Raw genomic sequence first — 20,130 nt, 5'->3', positions numbered from 1 at the left:
TTAGAGATTATTTAGAACATTCTTCATGTTCAATTTCCAGTCCAGCCATGAACCGGCAGCTGTGTACTCCAGCCTTCGCCAAAGCTGGCCCACCTCAGCCCCTAAGGAACAGCCACAGTGCTAGTGGACAGACAGAGAGACAGGGTGGGTGGGGGGAGAGAGATGGAGGATTGCTGTCCTGGCCCTTGGCAGGAAACTTGCAGCAAAACCAGAGAGAGGCAACCTGCCTTAAACAGTAAGTAGAGCAGAGATGGGGATATGGGAGCCCCAACAGTGCCTACAGCTGCTTACACCACAGGAGCTCGGGCTTCTCTAGAATGAAGAGAGATTCCATGAATTGTGTCTTGCAGGGCAGCCCCATCACCCTTGAACACCACAGATTTAAAAATGAGGTGTTGGCAGATAGGGAAAAGAGCTCTGAATGTGAGAGCATAGGACTTGAATGTGTGGGGCCCCAGATCTGATCCCTAGCACCATATATGCCAGGCTGAGCAGTGCTCTGATCTTTCATTCTCTTCTTTCTTATAAAAAATGGATAAATCTAAAAGAGAGATGTTGGTACTGTCATGTTCCAAGAAAACAAGAAAAGCAGGCTGGGCTGAGATCCGGCCCGCATGCAAACCTACATATGCAGATGCTGCATGGCTACTTAGGTCCTAACTAGCTTCATTCCGAAGCCTGTGTCTATCACAGTCTCTTGTGTTAAGACACTAAATCTAAGAGCAGCTCAGCAGTATAAGTTTCATGGGCCAGGGCAACAGCTCAGAGGTAGAGCACACATGTCCAAGGCCCCAGAAGTACAGGTGCAATCCCAAGTACCACATTATGTAGTGTTCTCTCTCTCTCTCTCCCCCCTCTCGTAAAAAATAAATGAAAGCTTCAGGTATCATTTTTGACATGTTCAGACCTTTATTTGAACGCCAGAGACTTGACTCTACCTGTTTAAAAGAACAGAGAAGAAAGAAAGAGAAAAAGAAAGGAAGGAAGGAAAAAAGGAAGGGAGGGAGGAAGGAAGGAAGGAAGGAAGAAAGGAAGGGAGGAAGGAAGGAAGGAAGGAAGAAAGGAAGGAAGGAGGGAAGGAAGAAAGGAAGGGAGGAAGGAAGGAAGGAAGGAAGGGAGGAAGGAAGAAAGGAAGGAAGGAAGGAAGGGAGGGAGGGAGGGAGGGAGGGAGGGAGGGAGGAAGGGAGGAAGGGAGGGAAGGAGTGAAGAAGGAAAGAAGGAAGGAAAGAAGATGAGGGTAGGGACTTTGGGGTCCTGGTGATGACACTGGAAGAGGACCAATTCTAGGTGTGGGAATGTTTTGTAGACACTTTCATGGTGAGATGAGAAATTTTACCCATGCAACAACAAGTATACTGTAAACCATTAGCCTCCAATACAATGACAGAGATGGAGAGAAGAAGGAAGAGAGAGAGAGAGAAAAACGGAAAAGGGTGAGCGTGAAACAACCCTAGAGGAAACACAGGCATATACAGGAGCACAAATAGAGGAAATACTGGGGGTGGTTTAACAAATGCTGAGGAGAATGGAGGTAAGGAACAGCCCAGGTATAAATCTGCCCATGACAGGCCAAAAATAAATCTTACCAGCAAACAAAGGGCACCTCCCAGGATAAGACCTCTTAAAAGCAAGTTTCTTGGTCTGGGAAGATCTCTCTTTACCCTCTCCCCAGAGAAGATAAAGAGACATCTTGAACATCACTAACTTATCTGGGTTAACTTGAAAGTCACACAATTTGACTGCCTCTCTATCTTTCTTCAACTAAGAACTCTAGGAGGCTGGGGGGAGGGGGGATATTGGTCTTGTCATTAAAAAGTAAAAATTGACTTTTTAAAAATTTTTTTATTTTCCCTTTTGTTGCCCTTGTTGTTTTATTGTTATGGTTATTATTGTTGTTGTCATTCCTGTTGTTGTTGTTGTTGTTGGATAGGACAGAGAGAAATGGAGAGAGGAGGGGAAGACAGAGAGGGGGAGAGAAAGATAAGATACCTGCAGACCTGCTTCACCACTTGTGAGGCGACTCCTCTGCAGGTGGGGAGCCAGGGGCTCAAACCGGGATCTTTACACTGGTCCTTGCACTTTGCGCCATGTGCACTTAACCTGCTACACTACCGCCAACTCCCCCCCTTCTTTTTTTACCCATAGAAACTAAAATTAACCTAAGACAGGTTTCCTCAAAGCTAAGTACCTGTCAATCAATACCTGATGATCAGCTCATTGTTCTTAGTGTATGGGCTTCTGAACATGTTTCACATGGCAAATGACAGTGTCTAAGTTCACTGTGTTTAACATTTGCTTTTTTATTGATTATGTGAGAAAATCGAACATGAGACAGAGAGAAAGAGAAGACAGAGCCCCACTCAGGTGTACAAGGCACCGAGGATTCAGACAAGAACCTCAAGCATGCAAGTCCAGTGTGCTACCAGCTGAGCTATTTCCCCAGTCCACAACTACTTTGAGAGGTAGTAAGAATAAGCCTCAATCAAATCTAGTTTGTCTCCCCCCAAAACGCTAGGATTTTAAAGTTCTCAGGAATGTCTTGACAGTATTTGCTCCAGCTGTCATTTCACAAATAAGGAAGCCTCTTCTATTTCTTCTGGTCCTAAGGGCAGAACTGAGGCTCCCCCATCTCCCTGAACACCAATTCCTTTCTTTGCTCTCGCTGCTAAAGCAGAGGGCAGGTCATGTTCAGGCCCTGACCTTGACATCTGACTTCCTTGTCCACCTGAGGGCATTATTCTAGTTCTTCCAGGTTCACACTTGACATGAGCATGAGCGGCTTACGCTCGGAATTCCAGAGGCAGCTGTGGGATTTCTCTCCAAGTGACTCTTGGTCTCTGCTGTGTTTCCCTCTTCAGTAGCTTTCTACAATGCTTCTAGAAACTGACACTGATGCACACGCACACACACATCTATCAAAAGAGAATGCAAGACTGTTCCACTGTCCCACCACAGAGCACCTACCACTGATGATACATAGGCCTCTCAGAATTTTACAGTCTGTTCTTAATTATTTAAGGGTGACTCATTCAGTATTTTTTTCTCCCTGACAAAACTTAATTACTCAAAAATAAGTAGCCAAAGAAAAGGAGAAGGTGAGTATAGAAATAAATCAAACCTAGCCCAGGAGGTGGCATAGCAGGTAGGGCACTGGATTAGCAAGCACAAGGTCCTAAGTTCAATCCTCACTGCCAAACCTGCTAGTAATGTTCTAGCCTGTCTTGCTTGCTCTAACATAAAATAAACAAACTAATTATAAAAATAATGAAGTCAGTCCTTATTTCACAACTATGTCAAAAATTCTAAACTGGCATGCCAGACATACATTTCTTTAAGTAAAGAAAACAACTCATGCATTTGAAACACCAAGAATTTGGACTTCTAACTTCCTTTAAAGAGCCAGATTCAAAGGTGGAGACTTAAACTTAAGTGGCATGAATCCACCTGGCAGGATCCTAATGAGGCCCCACACTTTATAACACCACTGCTCTGGCTCCCCTCCTGCTACCACCACCCCATCCAGGGCCACATAGGGGAGCACCCTACAGTAATCAGCTCCAAGCACACCCCAGGACATGCTGGGCATCTTCTGCAGGTCACTGGTGGCACACCCTGAACTCAACAGGTAGCTAGAGGCAGGTATTTCTAAAGAGTATGGAGGAGTGAACACGTTTGGGCACTAGGGACCAGATGCCCACAAGGGGTACACGCAAGGGTCCTGGATGAATGGAGGAGGGGGACCTACACGGAGATCCAGGACTAGGAGGGGAAGGGGGGCAAAGAAAGAGCCCCTTTATGCAGCCACATTTCAGCATGGAGCTCCAGAGTCTGAGAACTCTGCATGTGAACTGGGCTCAGAGCACACAGATGTGTCTTTTAGCAGAGGAAATATGCTGTCATGATTGTATTTTACTGGGGTTTGTTAACTGGATTTATAACCTTCCAATCAATAGTCATTCCAATCAATAGACAGGGGGCTGGAGATAGCTCACCCTGTAGAGTACACACCTTTGTCCTCAGGGACCAGGCAAAACAAGCAGACAATTCAATGACAGCAGGTGCAACTCACACAAGAGACAGGAGAGCTGAAGTCTGCTGTTTTGGGGGTGAACTAACTGCCCTGGGCATGATTTTCAGCCTGCAATTCCCCATTTCCATAGAGCAGGGACCCTAACATAGCCAGACTCCTTCAACTGACAAAAAGACAGCCAGTGAAGAGACAGGCAGCCTTCGTAACATGGAGAAACTGGCTACACTGGACTCACCCAGAGATGCTCTCTCCACCTCCAACACAGCGCAGTCCTGAGAGGTTTTTCATGGGTAATATTTACGATCACTGAGTGTGATTTTTACCTTATGAGCACCCATGGAATCTAACACCCATGTAAACTGTGCTTCCACTGCCTGAGGGAACTGTTCCTGGAGCTAAGTGATTACCTCAAAGCTTACCTCAATGGCCCAATTCATGTACCAAGGGTCAGCAAACATAACATGTTGTGTGACAGGAAGAGAAAAAGGATGACTCAGGGAACAATGGGATATGCCAGTTCTGCTTTCTCTCTAATGCAAGATCTAAAGCAGAGCTGATCTGGAGGCCCAAATGGGAACCTGTAGCTTCTGGAAGGCCAGCCCTTCCTAAGAACTAAGTGATGGCTAGGGAGATAGATAGTGGTTATACAAACAGACTTTCATGGCCTAGGCTCCAAGATGCTGGGTTCATTCACAGACACCAGCATAAAGCCAGAGCTGAGCAGTACTTGGTTTAAAAAAAAAAAAAAAAAAAGATTGAGCTTGAGAATAGTCTTCAGGCTATTGTAACAAAACACTACAAACACAACAAAAATATAATACCTACTAAGTACAGGACTGAACTATGTCTCCCTGCCCCCCTTTTTTATTTCAGTTAGAAGGAAACAGAGAGAGAAAGAGGGAAGAGAAACACCATGGGGCACTCGTCAGTCAGAGCTCCCCTTGTTGCTGTGCATGACGCTCCCATTTGGTGAACCCAGGCCCGCACATGATAGTGTGCGCACTACTGGCCTCCACACACTCTACTTCATCTATAAGCAGCTATCCCTAGGGCCTCTTCTACTATGAAAAATCATAATTTTATGGCTACCTCACTTATGACGTCCTGGAAAAATTAGGTCACAGATTGAAGAATAGTGTTCTCACAGCTTTATACAATCAAGGTTTATGCAGACACCTGCTGAGAAGTATGTCAGAGTTAACTTCCTTTTACTGGAAAGAGCCCGCTAACATGAGCCACGGACGTAAGAAAAAGGATTAAGACGCAACAGGAAAGAGTCTCGTAACAAGTGCTATCACCTACCCAGAAGAGAAACTCTGATACGCCACTCCCCCACAAAATAAAGAAGTAAATAAATAAATAAGCATTACACATTATTTTTGGACAAATTTGCAGATTAGCTCATGAAGTAGATTGAAAATAGATAGCATCCTTTTTTAGGAAAGATTAACTAAAATCAGTGGAAACACCCATAAATCCTTTTAAGCTATAAAGCATGAGCATCCAATTACAGGAGCTGGTGGGTGTCTCAGGGCCCAGCTGCTCCCAGCCGCTGCCTCCACTGCCTGCCTCGCAGATGACCCCACCCCGCCCCTTTGAAGTGAGATTCTCCAGCCGAGCAGAAAGGGTTGTTAACCAAAGGCAACTTTTTTTTTTTTTTGCCTGATACCACATTCTGTTTATTTCTTTATTTTCTTTTTCTTTTTTTTTTAATTTTTTATTTGCAACAAACCCTTGCCCACTCTCAATTTTGTCTCACTATGCTGCCCTTGGAGATAGAATATATGATTTCAGTTTGAGCACATGGCAAAATGAGATGTGACAAGACACTAAGTTTGTTAGAGAAACAAGATGTGACACTAAGTTTTGTTAGAAAATTCTGGGACTTACCGGTGATGGAATGAAGGCTTCATGGAACTTCTTTGGATTAATTCTCAACACACCCTTAAAAACAAAGACAAAAGAAAAAACAGAGAGAATCTGTGAAAGTTTTAACTTGTTATATACTGAAGACTTTTCCATGGGTATGTTTTTCCCCAGATTCTTAAGTTAATTAAATAGTTGGAGCTAGGAAACAAATTAGATGTAGGAACACTATTCATTAAATGTGTGAGAAATGATTTGGGGGTGGGGGTCTGTAACACAGGATCCATCAGAAACTGAGACGGGCACCTGGCAGGAGCAGGCAGAAGTAACTTGGCATGGAGTGGGAATGTGGCAAATACTGGGGTTTCATGTCTCTACTGCTAGTCTTAAATTTTAAGCTTTTAAGATCAAGGTTATCTGGGGATGACGCTGCTTCGCATAGTGGCCTTTTTTATTCTCTAAGACTTCTAACACTTTATTCTCTCTAAGCTTCTATGACAATGTTCATAGCGAGACAGGCTGATTTCCAAACAAATTATATCCTTAGCCTCCAGGAACTCAATGCATAAAGATTTTTTTTTTTCTTCAAAATTCTGGTCCCTCTGCAGAGATGAATGAGTCAATAATTCAAAATGGTCCAGAATGAGTTCTTAATGTAAATGGGAATCCTGGCTCCCGCTGCCAGGCCACCCAGTCTGCCTTCACTTCATGTTATTCCAGCACCAAATCAGGGGTTGCTTCTATTCATGCACAGGGGTGCAGGTGGGGCTGTCTTCAATAGCCGTTCAGTACTTCAGGCTCTTGCAGGAAGCTGTAGCCCTCCCCAGCTTCCCAGGTGCACTTGAAGGTCGCTGGAATGCAAGTGAGGAGGAGGCGGTTATTTTCCTAAGAGCCCAACTCCAAGGGCTGTTAAAAAGTGTTTTCAATAACATTTCTCCCCTGAAACGTTGAGAGACTCAAAGATACATAATTGACAAAAGAGGTGGAGGGTAAAATAAAGCAGAAAATAGCTCCCTTTTGCACAGACGGACACACGTGTCTTAAGTTACACTTCACACATTTCCAAGCAACAGGTGGCGCTGTCAGGAGCATCCCAGGTAGGCCGCTACAGATGCTCACTCAGTCCTTGAATTCAGCATTGTTTGTTGGATAGTGACAGTGTGCAAGGCCCTAGGACGGGCGACATGGGAGGGAGAGTGATGACCAAGTTCAGACCTTGGTCATAGGCTCTCAGGACAACTTTGTACAACTCAATACAAACTTTGCAGCCAAATCACAAGGAAATCTATGCAGAGAGTACTGCAAGGTTAAGGGGCAAGTGCTCAGCTCCTGCGACAGCATACCTCTGCTTAAGGGGTCTATTTCTGAGGCTCTACCTTGGGGGGGGGGGGTCTCTCACAGGGGGCCTGCTTCAGGGGAAGTCTATCTTGAGGATGGGAGGAAAGGCTGGAAGAGCTCCCTAGGGCAAGTCCCTTTTTATGACTATTGCCACCCATTTCCATCCAGGACAGCTGTTTCTCATTGCAGAAGGGAGGGGACAGGGTCTGTCACATGTCTCCTAAGCATTCATCCACTCGCTCACTGAGCGCTTCCCACAACTGGCTTGATAGGCACTGTGAGAGGTGCTGAGGAGTAGCAGAGAGTCACTCCCTCCAGGGACTCACAGACTAGGGAAAGGAGGACACCACAAATAAATTAGAGTGGATGAAATTTATGTTCTAACTCCAGGCACTGCACCCCCACCCCCACCCCACCCGGGGCCCAAGGTCTGTTTACAGCTGCTACTCTTCCAGCATGCTTCTAACTTGGCAAAAGGCCAGCACAGGGAGAGGTGTGGGAGGGCTGCCTTCTGCTCTGCAGATGCTGTTGGCTACCAAACACTGGGAGGAGACAGGTTAAGAGCAGAACCTTACTGGGAGCATGGATCAACCTGCCAATGCTCATGTCCAGTGAAGAGGCAATTAAAGAAGCCGGAACTCCCACCTTCTGCACCCCATAAAGAATTTTGGTCCATACCCTCCATATTTCTCAGGGGGAGAAATGTTAGGGGAAGATGACCAGAGGGCTCTGAACTCTAATTCCATCAAGACACAGAGAAGAAAAGAGGAAAAAAGGAAGGACATTCGGAAGTAGTAATAGGTACAGCATGCCTTTGAAAGGAAGAGAAGGCAGGGCCGTAGATAAAAATGGGAAGAAATAGATGATAGATAGATAAGAGGATCGATACAGTTAAAGAAATGAGTCAACCCATATCTGTGACCTTGGGAGAACTACTGCAATTCCCACTGAAGATAGTGGGGACAAAGATCTCTGTCGGTGGGAATGGAGTGAAATTATACCCATTATAATTTTGCAAATCAATATTAAATCACTAGTAAATTTCTTTAAAAATTTAAAAAAGAGTAGAACCTTAAATATTCTGTTCCTCATTGTCTATCTCAAGCATCCTGTTACATAAAGGCTTTAGGGAAGATAAGCTTTGTTTGCTTGCAAGCTCACTGGAGCAGACCTCTTGGGAGCTGGAGCTGAGGAACAGCCTGGCGCAGAGCCTGAGGAGGGAGCAACTGAGGAGCCCCCAAGCAGGAGGGTCAGCCGGAGGCTGGCTGCAGAGCATGCCAAAAGGTGGACTTGTCGCCAGAAGAGACTTGCCACAGCTGCTCAGTCTTACTCACCTACAAGCCAGGACTCCCATGCCTATAGTCTGACCACCTCCTAACCTGCCCCAGTCCCTCCTCAGCCCTTTGTGAAGCCCAGAACTTGATCTGCAGGACTCCTCCATCCTCCACCCCCCAGCACCCCCCAGCTCTGCTTGGGATGCCCGCATCCCCTCCTTGCCTGAGCTGAGCTCTGGTCGTCCCCTGCCTGGTGAGGTGCTCTCAGAGGGGCCTCGCACCTCTCCTGTCCTACCATTTTGCAGGGACCAGAGGGAGAATGTCTCCTCCCTGCTCCCCCACCGGGACTGCAAAATGCCCTATGCTCTCCATTCTCCTTCAAAACCCTCGGATCCTCCAAAGTTCGTGTCGTTGGCTCCTGCTATTCTTCCTCTTTTTTTTTTTATATTTATTTTCCCTTTTGTTGCCCTTGTTGGTTTTTAATTGTTGTTGTAGTTATTATTGTTGTTGTTATGTCATTGTTAGATAGGACAAAGAGAAATGGAGAGAGGAGGGGGAAACAGAGAGGGGAGAGAAAGATAGACACCTGCAGACCTGCTTCATGGCCTGTGAAGCGACTGCCCTGCAGGTGGGGTGCCGGGGGCTCGAACTGGATTCCTTATGGTGGTCCTTGTGCTTTGTGCCATGCGCACTTAACCCACTGCGCTACTGCCCGACTCCCTGCTATTCTTCCTCTTTGCTGCTGTTATCACCCCAGTGTCACCAATGCTTTGACTCACCACTCACTGTCTTCCACTCTTAGTGACACAGAGAGACCATGGCACTGAAGCTTGTTTAAATGCAGTGGTGGCCAGGCTTGAACCTGGGTCTCACACTTGGCAGAGTTGGTAGTGCTCACAGATAAAACTACACCACCTCCAAAAGCAAACACTCAAACACCACTCTCTAATCACAATCATTCACCCTTCCAGCTCACTTAAGATAAAAGCCCTGCTCTGCCAGTGACCCTGCTCTCAGTCTACAAAGTCCTTAGTTCTTCAAAAGGCTGTTGTTCTCCCTCACTCTCCAGATCTCCTTGGGGAAAGCTAAGAATCTCTGGAAATAAGTGCCATGATCATCCTCATGTATCTTTCCCACCTCCTGCTGCTAACACTGACCTCAGGCACCTAGAACATCTTTGTTTTCCAGTCTTTTTGCCTCATTCCCCCAGTGAACTGCCTGTCTTGCTTGCTGACGTATGTCTGGCACCTAATGGGCAGCCAAGAAACATCTGTTGAACTAATTAATTAGTGTCTGCAGAGAAAAATTCTCCCACCCTAGTCCTAGTGTTAGGAATCATATCTGTTCCTTCTAAACCACTAGGCAGCCTCCCACTAGGTCATCTCTATTCTTCTGTTATTCACACCCAAACATTCTCAGCTGACTTCACTCATAGCAAATGGTGAGGATTCTCTATAGAAGCTAACCTGCCCACCCTCCTGGTTAAGCCTTCTTTCTTCTTCTAGCGTTTGCCAAGCCTTCTTTCAAGGCCCAGGAACACTTTGATATCAGTTTCTATTCTGGGGGGAGGAACTTGGACAGCAGGTCTCAGGCAGCTCTGGAAGCTCAACGTAAGCCTTCTTGCACCAAAGCATCATTTGGGATTCTGAAGCCAGCCAATTCTACCATCTTTGTACCCAAGTCAACTTTGGTCATCACCCCAAACCTGAGCCCCTCCACTCTCTCATCTCATCTACAACAGCCTCTCAGTACTAGACTTAAGAGAAAAGACATATGTGGTGTGAGAACTTGTTTATAAGACAAAAATAAAAACCTCTCCAAACTACATGGACAAGATCATGTGTTATTGTAATGTCTTTGATCACTGCAGACACTCTTCCACCACACAGAGGGAAACACCTATGAAATGTCCCCTCATTGGGCAAGGTACTAAAAACAAAAGCAAGATTTATCCTATAACTATTTTAAACTATTTCTTCAATAGCCCTCACTAAAAGCCTTTTGTTCTGGATGGGGAGGGGAAAAAAAGATGTCACAATACACTTCCGTTTGAATGCATTTGTTCACAAATATTGGAAGGGGCATATCTAATAAGTCTAATTCTCTTCAACAGCAGTCAGATCTCTGTTCTTGTTTTAGCTTTTTACCTTCCTCACCAAGGCATGCACACAGAAAGCGTGGCTCAGAAAGCAGATGGACTCTGTTTCCCGGCCTATGAAGATCTTATTTACAGTGTTATATTTTTCACACAGTGACCTCATATCTGGAACCCATTCCTCTCCCCATCTGCAAAGAACAACTGTTCTCATCTGTGGGGAGAGCACTGGCCGTGCAGTGTCCTCGTGTCACAGGCCAGGAGGAATCACTTACAAACTCCTGGGAATCAGGCTGTTCGTATTGATTTGATGTGTGTGTTATTTTATTAGCAGCAAAAAGTTGCTTCAAATGCACCAAGTAGTCAGGGGAAGCAAAAACGAACGCCATCACAGGACCTTTCCCTCACTCTTGTTCTGTGAACTCTCCAAACAAAAAGTGTAAGTGATTTTGTCTTTCAAGTTATCAGGTTGTCTGTTGGGAAAGTCAGGAAAGTTTGCATAGAAAAAAATAGAAAAATACTCCATGGCTTTTCCAGCAACTCAATAGTACAACTGAGATTCCCTCTGCTCATCTTCAGAAGATAGTACCATGCTGGGGAGACAGCATAACGGTTCTGCAAGAGACTCTCATGCATGAGGCTCTGAGTATCCTGGCTCAGTCCCCAGCACCACCATAAGCCAAAGCTGAGCAGGGCTCTGGTCATTCTGTACCCTTCTCTGTCTGTCTCTCCCTCTTTAAAATAAATAAAATATTAAAAAGAAGAAGACAGTACCCTGATCTTTTACTCAGTCAGTAAATATGTACTCAATATAAACTTATTAAGCATCAAATGTCAGGCATTGAGCTAATCTGTGAGGCAGAGACCTGCCCTGGCCCTCAAGGAAATCAACAGTCTATCTGAGGAACCACAAAGGCCACGAAATGGCAATGGGTTCAAGATAAAGGCTAAGAAAGGTACTGGCTTCAGTAAAGCAGGCAGGGCTGAGTCTATTTGGAGAACTGAAATGAGGCTTTTCAAAGTGGGTAACATGGGGGGGGGGGCAGAAAGGTCAAGCACGATTCCTTCCAGACAGTGGTGGAAAGCATTCCAAGTACTGGGAACAATGTGTCCAGAGACACAGAGGGGGCTGGGGAGTGGGCAGAGATTTTATTGGAAAAGTCTTGAAGAGCAGTGTGACTAGAGCTGAGCACCCTGGAGGCAAGTGGCAGGAGAGGAGGCTGGGAAAGGCACAGCAGCTTCTGGGCTGTGAAGCCAGACAGGGCCCAAGAAACATGCAGACAGTGGATTTCAGTACATGGCTCCGTGACAACCAGCAAACAGGAGTAATGGCGAACCATGTCCAGCAGCCACTTCAGCCTCCTAAGTGGCTCAAAGGAGCACAAGGGAAGCTCAAAGATCCCAAGGCCCCTCATAAACCAGAGCTGGACTCATTTATTTAAAACAGTTGCTCAGCAGCTGGGGAGTGGGGGGGGGGGGTCGCAGAGCACAAGACTTGTGCTGAGGCCCCAGGTCCTATCCCCAGCACCACATGGACAGAACTGATGCTCAGAGCCCTCCTCTCTTTCTCCCTCTCCCTCCCTCTCCCTCTCTCAAAATAAGTAAATAATCTTAAAAACTGTTTCCCATTCATGACTCAAAGTGCACTTGGCCACAGATAAATACAAAAGGTGATAAAAGGAGGAGAAGATGAGGCTAAGTGCTCATCGGCTGGGCGTTCAGTCAGAAAGCACGAGAGCCCTAAGCTGCCTCGCACCACAGTTTCTTTGTTGCTGTGTTTCCATGAGTACGTTGAACTCTGCACCCTTCCCCCTTATGTGCCATTCTTTTCACAGGTCCAAACTAGCCATCCCCATCCTCCACTGCAGGTGTCTCCTCCTACGGCTTCCCACTTGGCCTCAATATTCCCCCAACCTCAGTTCATGCTTTCATCTGAGTACTTTCGAGGGACCCCCATGTCGTCTGTCCCTCTGGCTGCCAGCCCAGCCCCTGCTGAGCCATCAACACCACCGCCACTGAGAGTTCCACCAGGCATGTTCCCAACCCCGAGGCTCCATCTATGTTTGCCCAGTCAACCCACACAGCAAGCTGGTACAAGTGTTTTATAAACTATAAAGCACCTACTGCTGTTTGCTCCTCTTCACCCAGTTTGCAGGCACTCAGCATCCCAGGACCCCGGGCACAGTGAATGAGTGACACTCTGTTTTCCTAATCTGCCCTGGTCTCTGCGTTTGTAAGCTCTCTCTCTGTCTCTGATCATCTCCTGTTCTGAGCACACCCATCTGTTGCCAGGCTCAACTCTCTCCCTCCCAGAAAAGCATTCCTAGATAGCCCTGACCTGCAGGAAGGGCTCCCAACTGTTGCCTGGCTGGGAGGTGGGAAGCCCCATGCCTGTTACACTGTCACGTCTCTCAAAGCACACAGCCTGGAACTACACACAATGGAGGGAGTGACCACTTCTGATTACACACAGTCAAGGACTAGCCTTCGAGTAGGTTTTAAGCACCTGGATCAGTGTTCCTCTCTTCAAGCCTTCTGAAACATCATCCTTGGACATGTAGGTTTCAAATATGCTCTTTTTCTTCCCTCGTAGGGACTTGTTCTTTGACTTTTTGTCACCTGGCGAAGCACCAACACCATGTGGGCCAACCACAGAGGACACACCTAGAAACATGAGGCAGCAATCAACTCTTTCCTCAGTCACTTTCTTTTTTTATTTAGAAAGACCAAGAATGGATCACACCAATGATGATTTCAAACAGTCACCAAAAAAAATGATAAAATAAAATAAGAGGGAGAGGAGGGGGCTGGGTAAAGGGAACATGAATAAATGTACACAGATGAGAGTGGGGATGCAGATCAGCACCACAATATGCACAGAATATCATCTGGATTATGGGTTCAGGATGCTTTGCTGTTTAGAGACACAGACTTTGTGAAAAATACGAGTTATTGAAAGAGCATCACTTTTCTGCAGGAAGCTAAACACCTATACTCAATATAATGATAAATTATGACAATGAGAAATGACACTTATTTTCTAGAAAAAGTCACACGGGAACATATTTAACAGGTCACCAAAAGAAACTTTGGTTCCCCAAGTCCTTAGACCCGCCCCGTGCCTCTGATCCACATGTTTCGAGGCTCCAGTTGCTAGGGCTGACTGCAGTTTCCTTTTGCTACCTCTGGGGGTGCCCAGGGGCCGGGGGTTCGGCTGGGGGTCCGGATGGCTCATTGCTGGTCCCCAGGTCAGATCTTCTCTCCAGATCCAGGAGGCCTCCACTGATCAGCTCGGAGTTCTTTCTGCTTGAGCAGTTCTGATGTCACCAGCTGAAAACCAAGAGAGACGAGTGAGTAGAGCAGTCACGCAGTCACCTCCTCTGGGTGCTGGGAAACGCGGGCACAGATGGACGGGAGTGGGCCCTGGGGTCACCTTCACCTGAGGTCAAGCACGCCACCTGTGCTAAGGTTTCTTTTTCAATGTCTTCACCCTCATAGGAACCATCTGCCTCCAACTAAAAAGCTTCACAGAGCAAGGAGACAGAAAGAAGTCAAGCAATTCTGTAGCACTGCTTAGCTCAGGATCTGAACAAGAGCAGGAGGTAAAGAGGCACTGGAGAAATGGAATCCAAAGGACAATGGGATCTAAAGGGCATTGTGAAATCAGTACTACACTGGGGCTCAAGTGTCAGGGTGTGGAATGAGCCAAAACCTAAAGCCTCAGAGAAACAACGATCTTCTATGAGATTAAGAAAATCTCAGCAGCAAAACCTAAATTCACTGCCACAGCCTGAGCTCCACAACTAAGGAGAGAACCCTTGCTGATTCTCTGGCTTTCTAAGTAAAAAATAAAAACAAAAACAAAACAGACAAACAAAAAGCCCGTAACCACTGCGGTTCAACAGCCACGTCCCTGCTGTTACCTGCCATCTCCTCAAACCCGGCATCAGGCAGCTGCTTCCAGAGAATACGAAGCAGCTGTGGGATCAGCGGACTGGAACGTGGGGCCCTGCAGCTGGCCCCCCCGGCCCCCCACCTGGATACTGAGCATGTTGTCACAGCTTCAGCTTTCTACTCTCTGCTGGCCAGCGGCCCAGGACTCAAGCCTATATTTGCACATTTCCAGAAACCCTGGTGGGCAGCCTGCTTTCCCATAAAATGGATCAAGATGTCATTCGGAGCTCTCGCTTCCATTTCCTCCCCGTTTCCCACATGCATCCTTCTCCAAGCTGACATCATCTTCCTTTAAGGGGAAGTGCACACAAACTAACGCACAAAATGAGAAGCATCAGAGGCTGAAGGGAAGAGGCTGCTCAGTGACAAGCACAGATAAAGGCCAAGTCATGCAAGGAGGGAGAGGGACAGAGGGTCTAGGCTAAGCAAGGTGGGGAAGGCACTGGGAGTCTCAGCAGAAATGCACTAAGCCACTCGCTGAATCACCAAGCGCTTCCAGCAAGGCCCTGGGCTAGGCACATGAGACCAGACAGAAATTAACTCTAAAAACATTTAAAAGCGTAGGGGTAGATAGCATAATGGTTATGCAAAGAGACTCTCATGCCTGAGGCTCCAAAGTCCCAGGTTCTATCCTCTGCATCACCATAAGCCAGAGCTGAACAGTGCTCTGGTAATTAAAAAAAAAAAAAAGGTAATAAAAAAAATTTTAAAAGAAAAGGAAAAAACTCTCTAAGTAAAAACTCGTGCAAGCTGATAAGCACTATGTTTTTATGTGTGTGAGAGACACAGAGAAGGGCCAGAGTGCCTGCCATTCAACTCTGGTATAAGATGGTGTCAGAGATGGAACCTGGGGCTTTGGGCTTGCAAGTCCTGTGCTCTATCTAACACTGAGTGTCTCTCCAGCTATATACCTTTTTTTTTTAACTTTTATTTTTTTTTTCCCTTTTGTTGCCCTTGTTTTTTATTGTTGCTGTTATTAATGTCGTCGTTGTTGGATAGGACAGAGAAAAATGTAGAGATGAGGGGAAGACAGAGAGGGGGAGAGAAAGATAGACACCTGCAGACCTGTTTCACCGCCTGTGAAGCGATTCCTCTGCAGGTGGGGAGCCGGGGGCTCGAACCGGGATCCTTACATCAGTCCTTGCGCTTTGCGCCACCTGCGCTTATCCCGCTGCGCTACCACTGATAAAGAAAACAAAAGCCAAAACACAAACAGGTAAACATAGGTGGGTTCTTGCAATATTAATTCCCCTCAGCTGGGGTCTAGCCTGTATGAAGGGAGGCAGTGGCAAGAAAATAAAAGCAAATTGGAAGGTCTTAAAAAATCAACCCGGGCTTTCACAGAAGAGGGGCGTTTCTGCAACCTGAATGAGCAAGAGAGAGGAACAACACGTTGGAGTTGTGCTTCAGGAAGAAACTAACCTGGCACCGGACTCAGTCATCTGGAGTTGAGGAAGGCCGGCAGCTGCTGCACTTTAAGAAAGAGCCAGAACCAGCAGGGTGAAAGAAGAGGAAGGACTGCACCAGAGTCTGACACACAGACACTGACAAGGAGAAAACCTATGCGTGCCAGCACATCAGACGCGGCGGAAGCAGGAGGATCCAGGGCCTGGACAATGTGAGATTTCAGGTTGGGGGGGGGGCGGGTCAGAAGATGATGGTGCACTGAGATGCTTAATTTTCCTCGAGGAATCACATCACTACACGGAAATGCAGCCCTGTCCCTACAGTTGTTCTACACAGGAAATGCAGACCTCCAAAGGAAACACTTCAGAGCTAGAGCAGAGGCAGATGAGGCAGTCACCATTCACTGTCAAAGATTTCTAGAATGAACAAAACTGTCAAGCAAAGATCAAACGGCACAGAAGAGGGCCTGGAGCAAAACGTGAACTGGGTTACAACTTAGAGAAGGAAGGAATAGTAGAAAACAACCAGAAAGCTAGCGGGGGCATAACAGAATAACCATCCATGCTGAATATGACAAAAAAGGGAGAAAGTAGCTTCCAAAGGAAGACTTGCACTGCTGAGTAACGATGCTAAAGACAGCCTTGGGTGGGAGACAGGCAAACTATAGGCAGGAAAAAGATCCTTGAAAATGAAGAGGCCAAGCAGGACCCAGGTTCAAGCCCCAGTTCCACACCTGCAGGAGGGAAACTTCACAAGCAGTGAAGCAGGTCTACAGGTCTCTCTCTCTCTCTCTCCTTCTCACCCTAGCTCCCTTTTCCCTCTCAAGTTTTCTGTCTCTATCAGAAAGAAAAAAGAGCCATGAGGAGCCACTCATCATTCAGGTACCAAGTCCCAGCAATAACCTTGGTGCCAATTCAGAAAAGATGGAGGAGGTACAGGTGGAGAGAAGGGGAGAGCCAGAAGTCAAAGTGAGGCCCTTCAGCACTTCATATCAAGTCCTGACGCAGAGAAGATCTCAAAATTCAGTGAGATTTCAGATGAAGAGACAGGGAGGTGATCATGGCACTGAGTCAGGTAAGATGCTGAATTCTTCTCAGAGCATTCCACACCTCCAGTAACGTGAGCTAGAGATCTCCACTCAGCAGCCTCTGTGACAGACAGAGAGAATGGGGAATATGAGCAACAAAGTCATAGCTAGGCCAAGGTGCCATGACACAGACAGTGAGATCTGAACTCACTTAGTAAGAAAGCTTCTGCCAGGGAGTCGGGCGGTAGCACAGCAGGTTAAGCGCATATGGCGCAAAGTGTAAGGACGGGGTAAGGATCCCGGTTCGAGCCTCCAGCTCCCCACCTGCAGGGGAGTCGCTTCGCAAGCAGTGAAGCAGGTCTACAGATCACTATGTTTCTCTCCCTGCCTGTCTTCCCCTCCTCTCTCCATTTCTCTCTGTCCTATCCAATAACGAGGACATCAATAACTACAATAAAACAAAAGAGAATGAATAAATAAATAAATAAATAAATAAATATGCCTCTGTCCCTCTGTCTCAGTTCCTGGCCCCCTCCCCAGCAATTTTCCTGTCATCCTTCATCAATTCTGAGCAATATGGAAAGGGGCTGGGAGGCATCTGCTGCCCTCTCCTATTTATTTCAGGAAAGGGCTTCGAAGTCTGTGCCAGACTGTGTGATGCCCTCCTGTGCTTCATTCAAGAGTGATGGGGGCCCCACCTTCGGGGGAAAGCTTTACAAGTGGTGAAGCAGTGATGCAGGTGCCTCTCTTCCTCTTTCACTCTATCTCCCTCTCCCCACTCAATTTCTCTCTGTATCAAATGAAATATGTAAACATTAAATTTAAGAAAAAAAAAAGAATGATGGGGTAAGGGGGCAGGTGGTGGTGAACCCAGTTGAATACACACACCACCACCATGTGCACGAACCCGTTGGAGCCCCTGCACCCACTGCAAGAGGGAAGCTTCACGAGCATGAAGCAGTGCTGCAGGCATCCACTTTCCCTCTCCCTCTACCTCCTCCTCCCTTCTTATTTTCTCTCTGTCCTATCAAATAAAATAGAACAAAGAGAAAGAATAATAGAGGTAGATAGATAGATAGATAGATAGATAGATTGATTGATTGATTGATTGATTTTTAAAAGAAAAGAAAAAATGGTCACTGGGAGAGGTGATTCATAGTGCCAGCAACAAGCCCCCATAACCTTGGGAGCAATAATTTTTTTTTAATTTTAAATTAGTTTTTAGAAAATTAAAAAGAGGGGCCTGGGCAGTGGTGAGCCTGGCTAAGTGCACATAGTACTAAGCACAAGGGCCTGAGCAAGAATCCAAGTTCATGCCCGGCTCCCTGCCTGCAGGGGGGACGCCTCACAAGCAGTGAAGCAGGTCTGCAGGTGTCTCTTTCTCTCTCCTCCCCCCCGCCCCCGCCTAAGATTTTACTTGTTTATTAATGAGAAAGGAGAGTCTCTCTCCCTCTCTACCTCCCCCTCCTCTCTCAATTTCTCTCAGTCCTACCCAATAAAATGGGGAAAATGGCCTCCAGAAGCAGTAGATTTATAGTGCAGGCACCAAGCCCAGCAAAAACCCTGGAGGGAAAGGAAAAAAAAAAAGACTTCCATGCCTGAGGCACCAAAAGCTACAGATTTAACCCCCAGCAGCACCAAGAGCAGTGGTCTGGTTTAAAAGAAAAAAAGTGCAGGGGCCAGGTAGTGGTGCACCTGCTTGAGCACACATGTTACAGTGCACAAGAAGCAGGGTTCAAGCCCCCAGCCCCCACCTGCAGGGGGAAGCTTCACAAGTGGTGAAGCAGTGCTACAGGTGTCTCTCTTTCTCTCTCCCTCTCTATCTCCCCCATCCTCTCAACTTCTGGCTATTTCTACTCAATAAGTAAAGATAATTTTAAAAAAATAAAGACTCTAGTAAATATAAAATAAATAAAATGAAGCGAACATTTCAGACATGAAATGTGCAGAGATCTGGGTGACAAATAACAAGTTGAATGTTTAAAGATAAGAAGAAACAGATACAAAAAGAAAGCAATGAGCTGAATGAAGAGAAGTCTCGCAAATATTCTCCCCAATGATAAAATGGACAAAATCATCACAGCTAACCATGTAAGGATCTAAATACTGACCAAAGGCATACAACAAATTGAGGGTTTTTTTTTTTTTTTTTTTTAAGGCACTTACTGAATTTTGGAGTAGCAGTGGAGTGAATGGTGGTTTAGCCTAGGGTCTAGACCCATGCCCAGTTTCTTAAGAGTGATCTTACTAGTACAGGACAAACTAAAATCCAGTAACTTGACTGCCAAAGGGAGTTAAATTTATCTGGAGCAGAGCAAGGAGAATTCCAAGCCTGTGGCATTTTCAAAAACAACAGTGATGGGAAGGGGAGGTTATCAAGGAAGGTCAGGGTAGCCTGAGTTTGCAATACCAGTCTGGGCAAGCAAAAGATCAGCAGACCAGCCAGAAATCTAACGGGATGAATCAGGGAATGAGACAGCAATGTAAACTTGATAAGAATCTCCTTTCTCCTGCTGTGTAATTGCACAAGACTATAAGCAGGCAGCAGAGAGGGAAGCAGGCCTGGAGAGCAACTCCCAAGAGTCAGAGGTTCTATTTAAACTCACTGTTTCAGGAGTTTAAATACAGCCTCTGGCCAATCACAGGTGGCCAGTAAGATATGCAAAGCCCAGGGCAAATACTTAGAAGTCAGGCTTAAGTATAAAAAGAGAACAACTGAGGCTTTTTTTTTTTTCCCCTCCAGGGTTACTGCTGGGCTGGGTGCCTGCACCATGAATCCACCGCTCCTGGAGGCCATTTGTCCCCCCTTTTGTTGCCCTTGTTGTAGCCTCGTTGTGGTTATTATTATTGCCACTGTTGGTGTTGTTCATTGTTGGATAGGACAGAGAGAAATGGAGAGAAAAGGGGAAGACAGAGAGGGGGAGAGAAAGACAGACACCTGCAGACCTGCTTCACCACCTGTGAAGCGACTCCCCTGCAGGTGGGGAGCCGGGGACTCAAACCAGGATCCTTACCCCGGTCCTTGCACTTTGCGCCACACGCGCTTAACCCATTGCGCCACCGCCCGACCCCCCAACTGAGGCTTTTTAATACATAGGCTGTTGACTCTCTCAAAAGTCTAGACCAGGTAGAACAGAAG

At 46.5% G+C, this 20,130-nt stretch overlaps 1 protein-coding gene across 7 annotated transcripts in view; it reads right to left on the bottom strand.

Annotated features, from left to right (window-relative positions):
- DIS3L2 (DIS3 like 3'-5' exoribonuclease 2) overlaps positions 1-20,130 on the bottom strand; it is a 259,999-nt gene that overhangs the window by 201,770 nt on the left and 38,099 nt on the right. For 6 of the 7 annotated variants that reach the window (XM_060193791.1, XM_060193785.1, XM_060193786.1 and 3 more), the window contains 3 exons: positions 13,787-13,933; positions 13,110-13,267; positions 5,921-5,974 (listed from right to left, as the gene is read on the bottom strand). In XM_060193791.1, coding sequence (XP_060049774.1) covers positions 5,921-5,974; positions 13,110-13,267; positions 13,787-13,838 — 264 coding nt within the window. In that variant the 5' untranslated portion in view covers positions 13,839-13,933. Of the gene's footprint in view, positions 1-5,920; positions 5,975-13,109; positions 13,268-13,786; positions 13,934-14,526; positions 14,790-20,130 lie in introns of those variants that run through there. The other variant, XM_060193789.1, reaches the window with a different exon arrangement.

The sequence above is a fragment of the Erinaceus europaeus genome, chromosome 7 (genome assembly GCF_950295315.1).
Source record: "Erinaceus europaeus chromosome 7, mEriEur2.1, whole genome shotgun sequence".
NCBI lineage: Eukaryota > Metazoa > Chordata > Mammalia > Eulipotyphla > Erinaceidae > Erinaceus > Erinaceus europaeus.
This window is presented reverse-complemented; position numbering and strand designations above follow the sequence as displayed.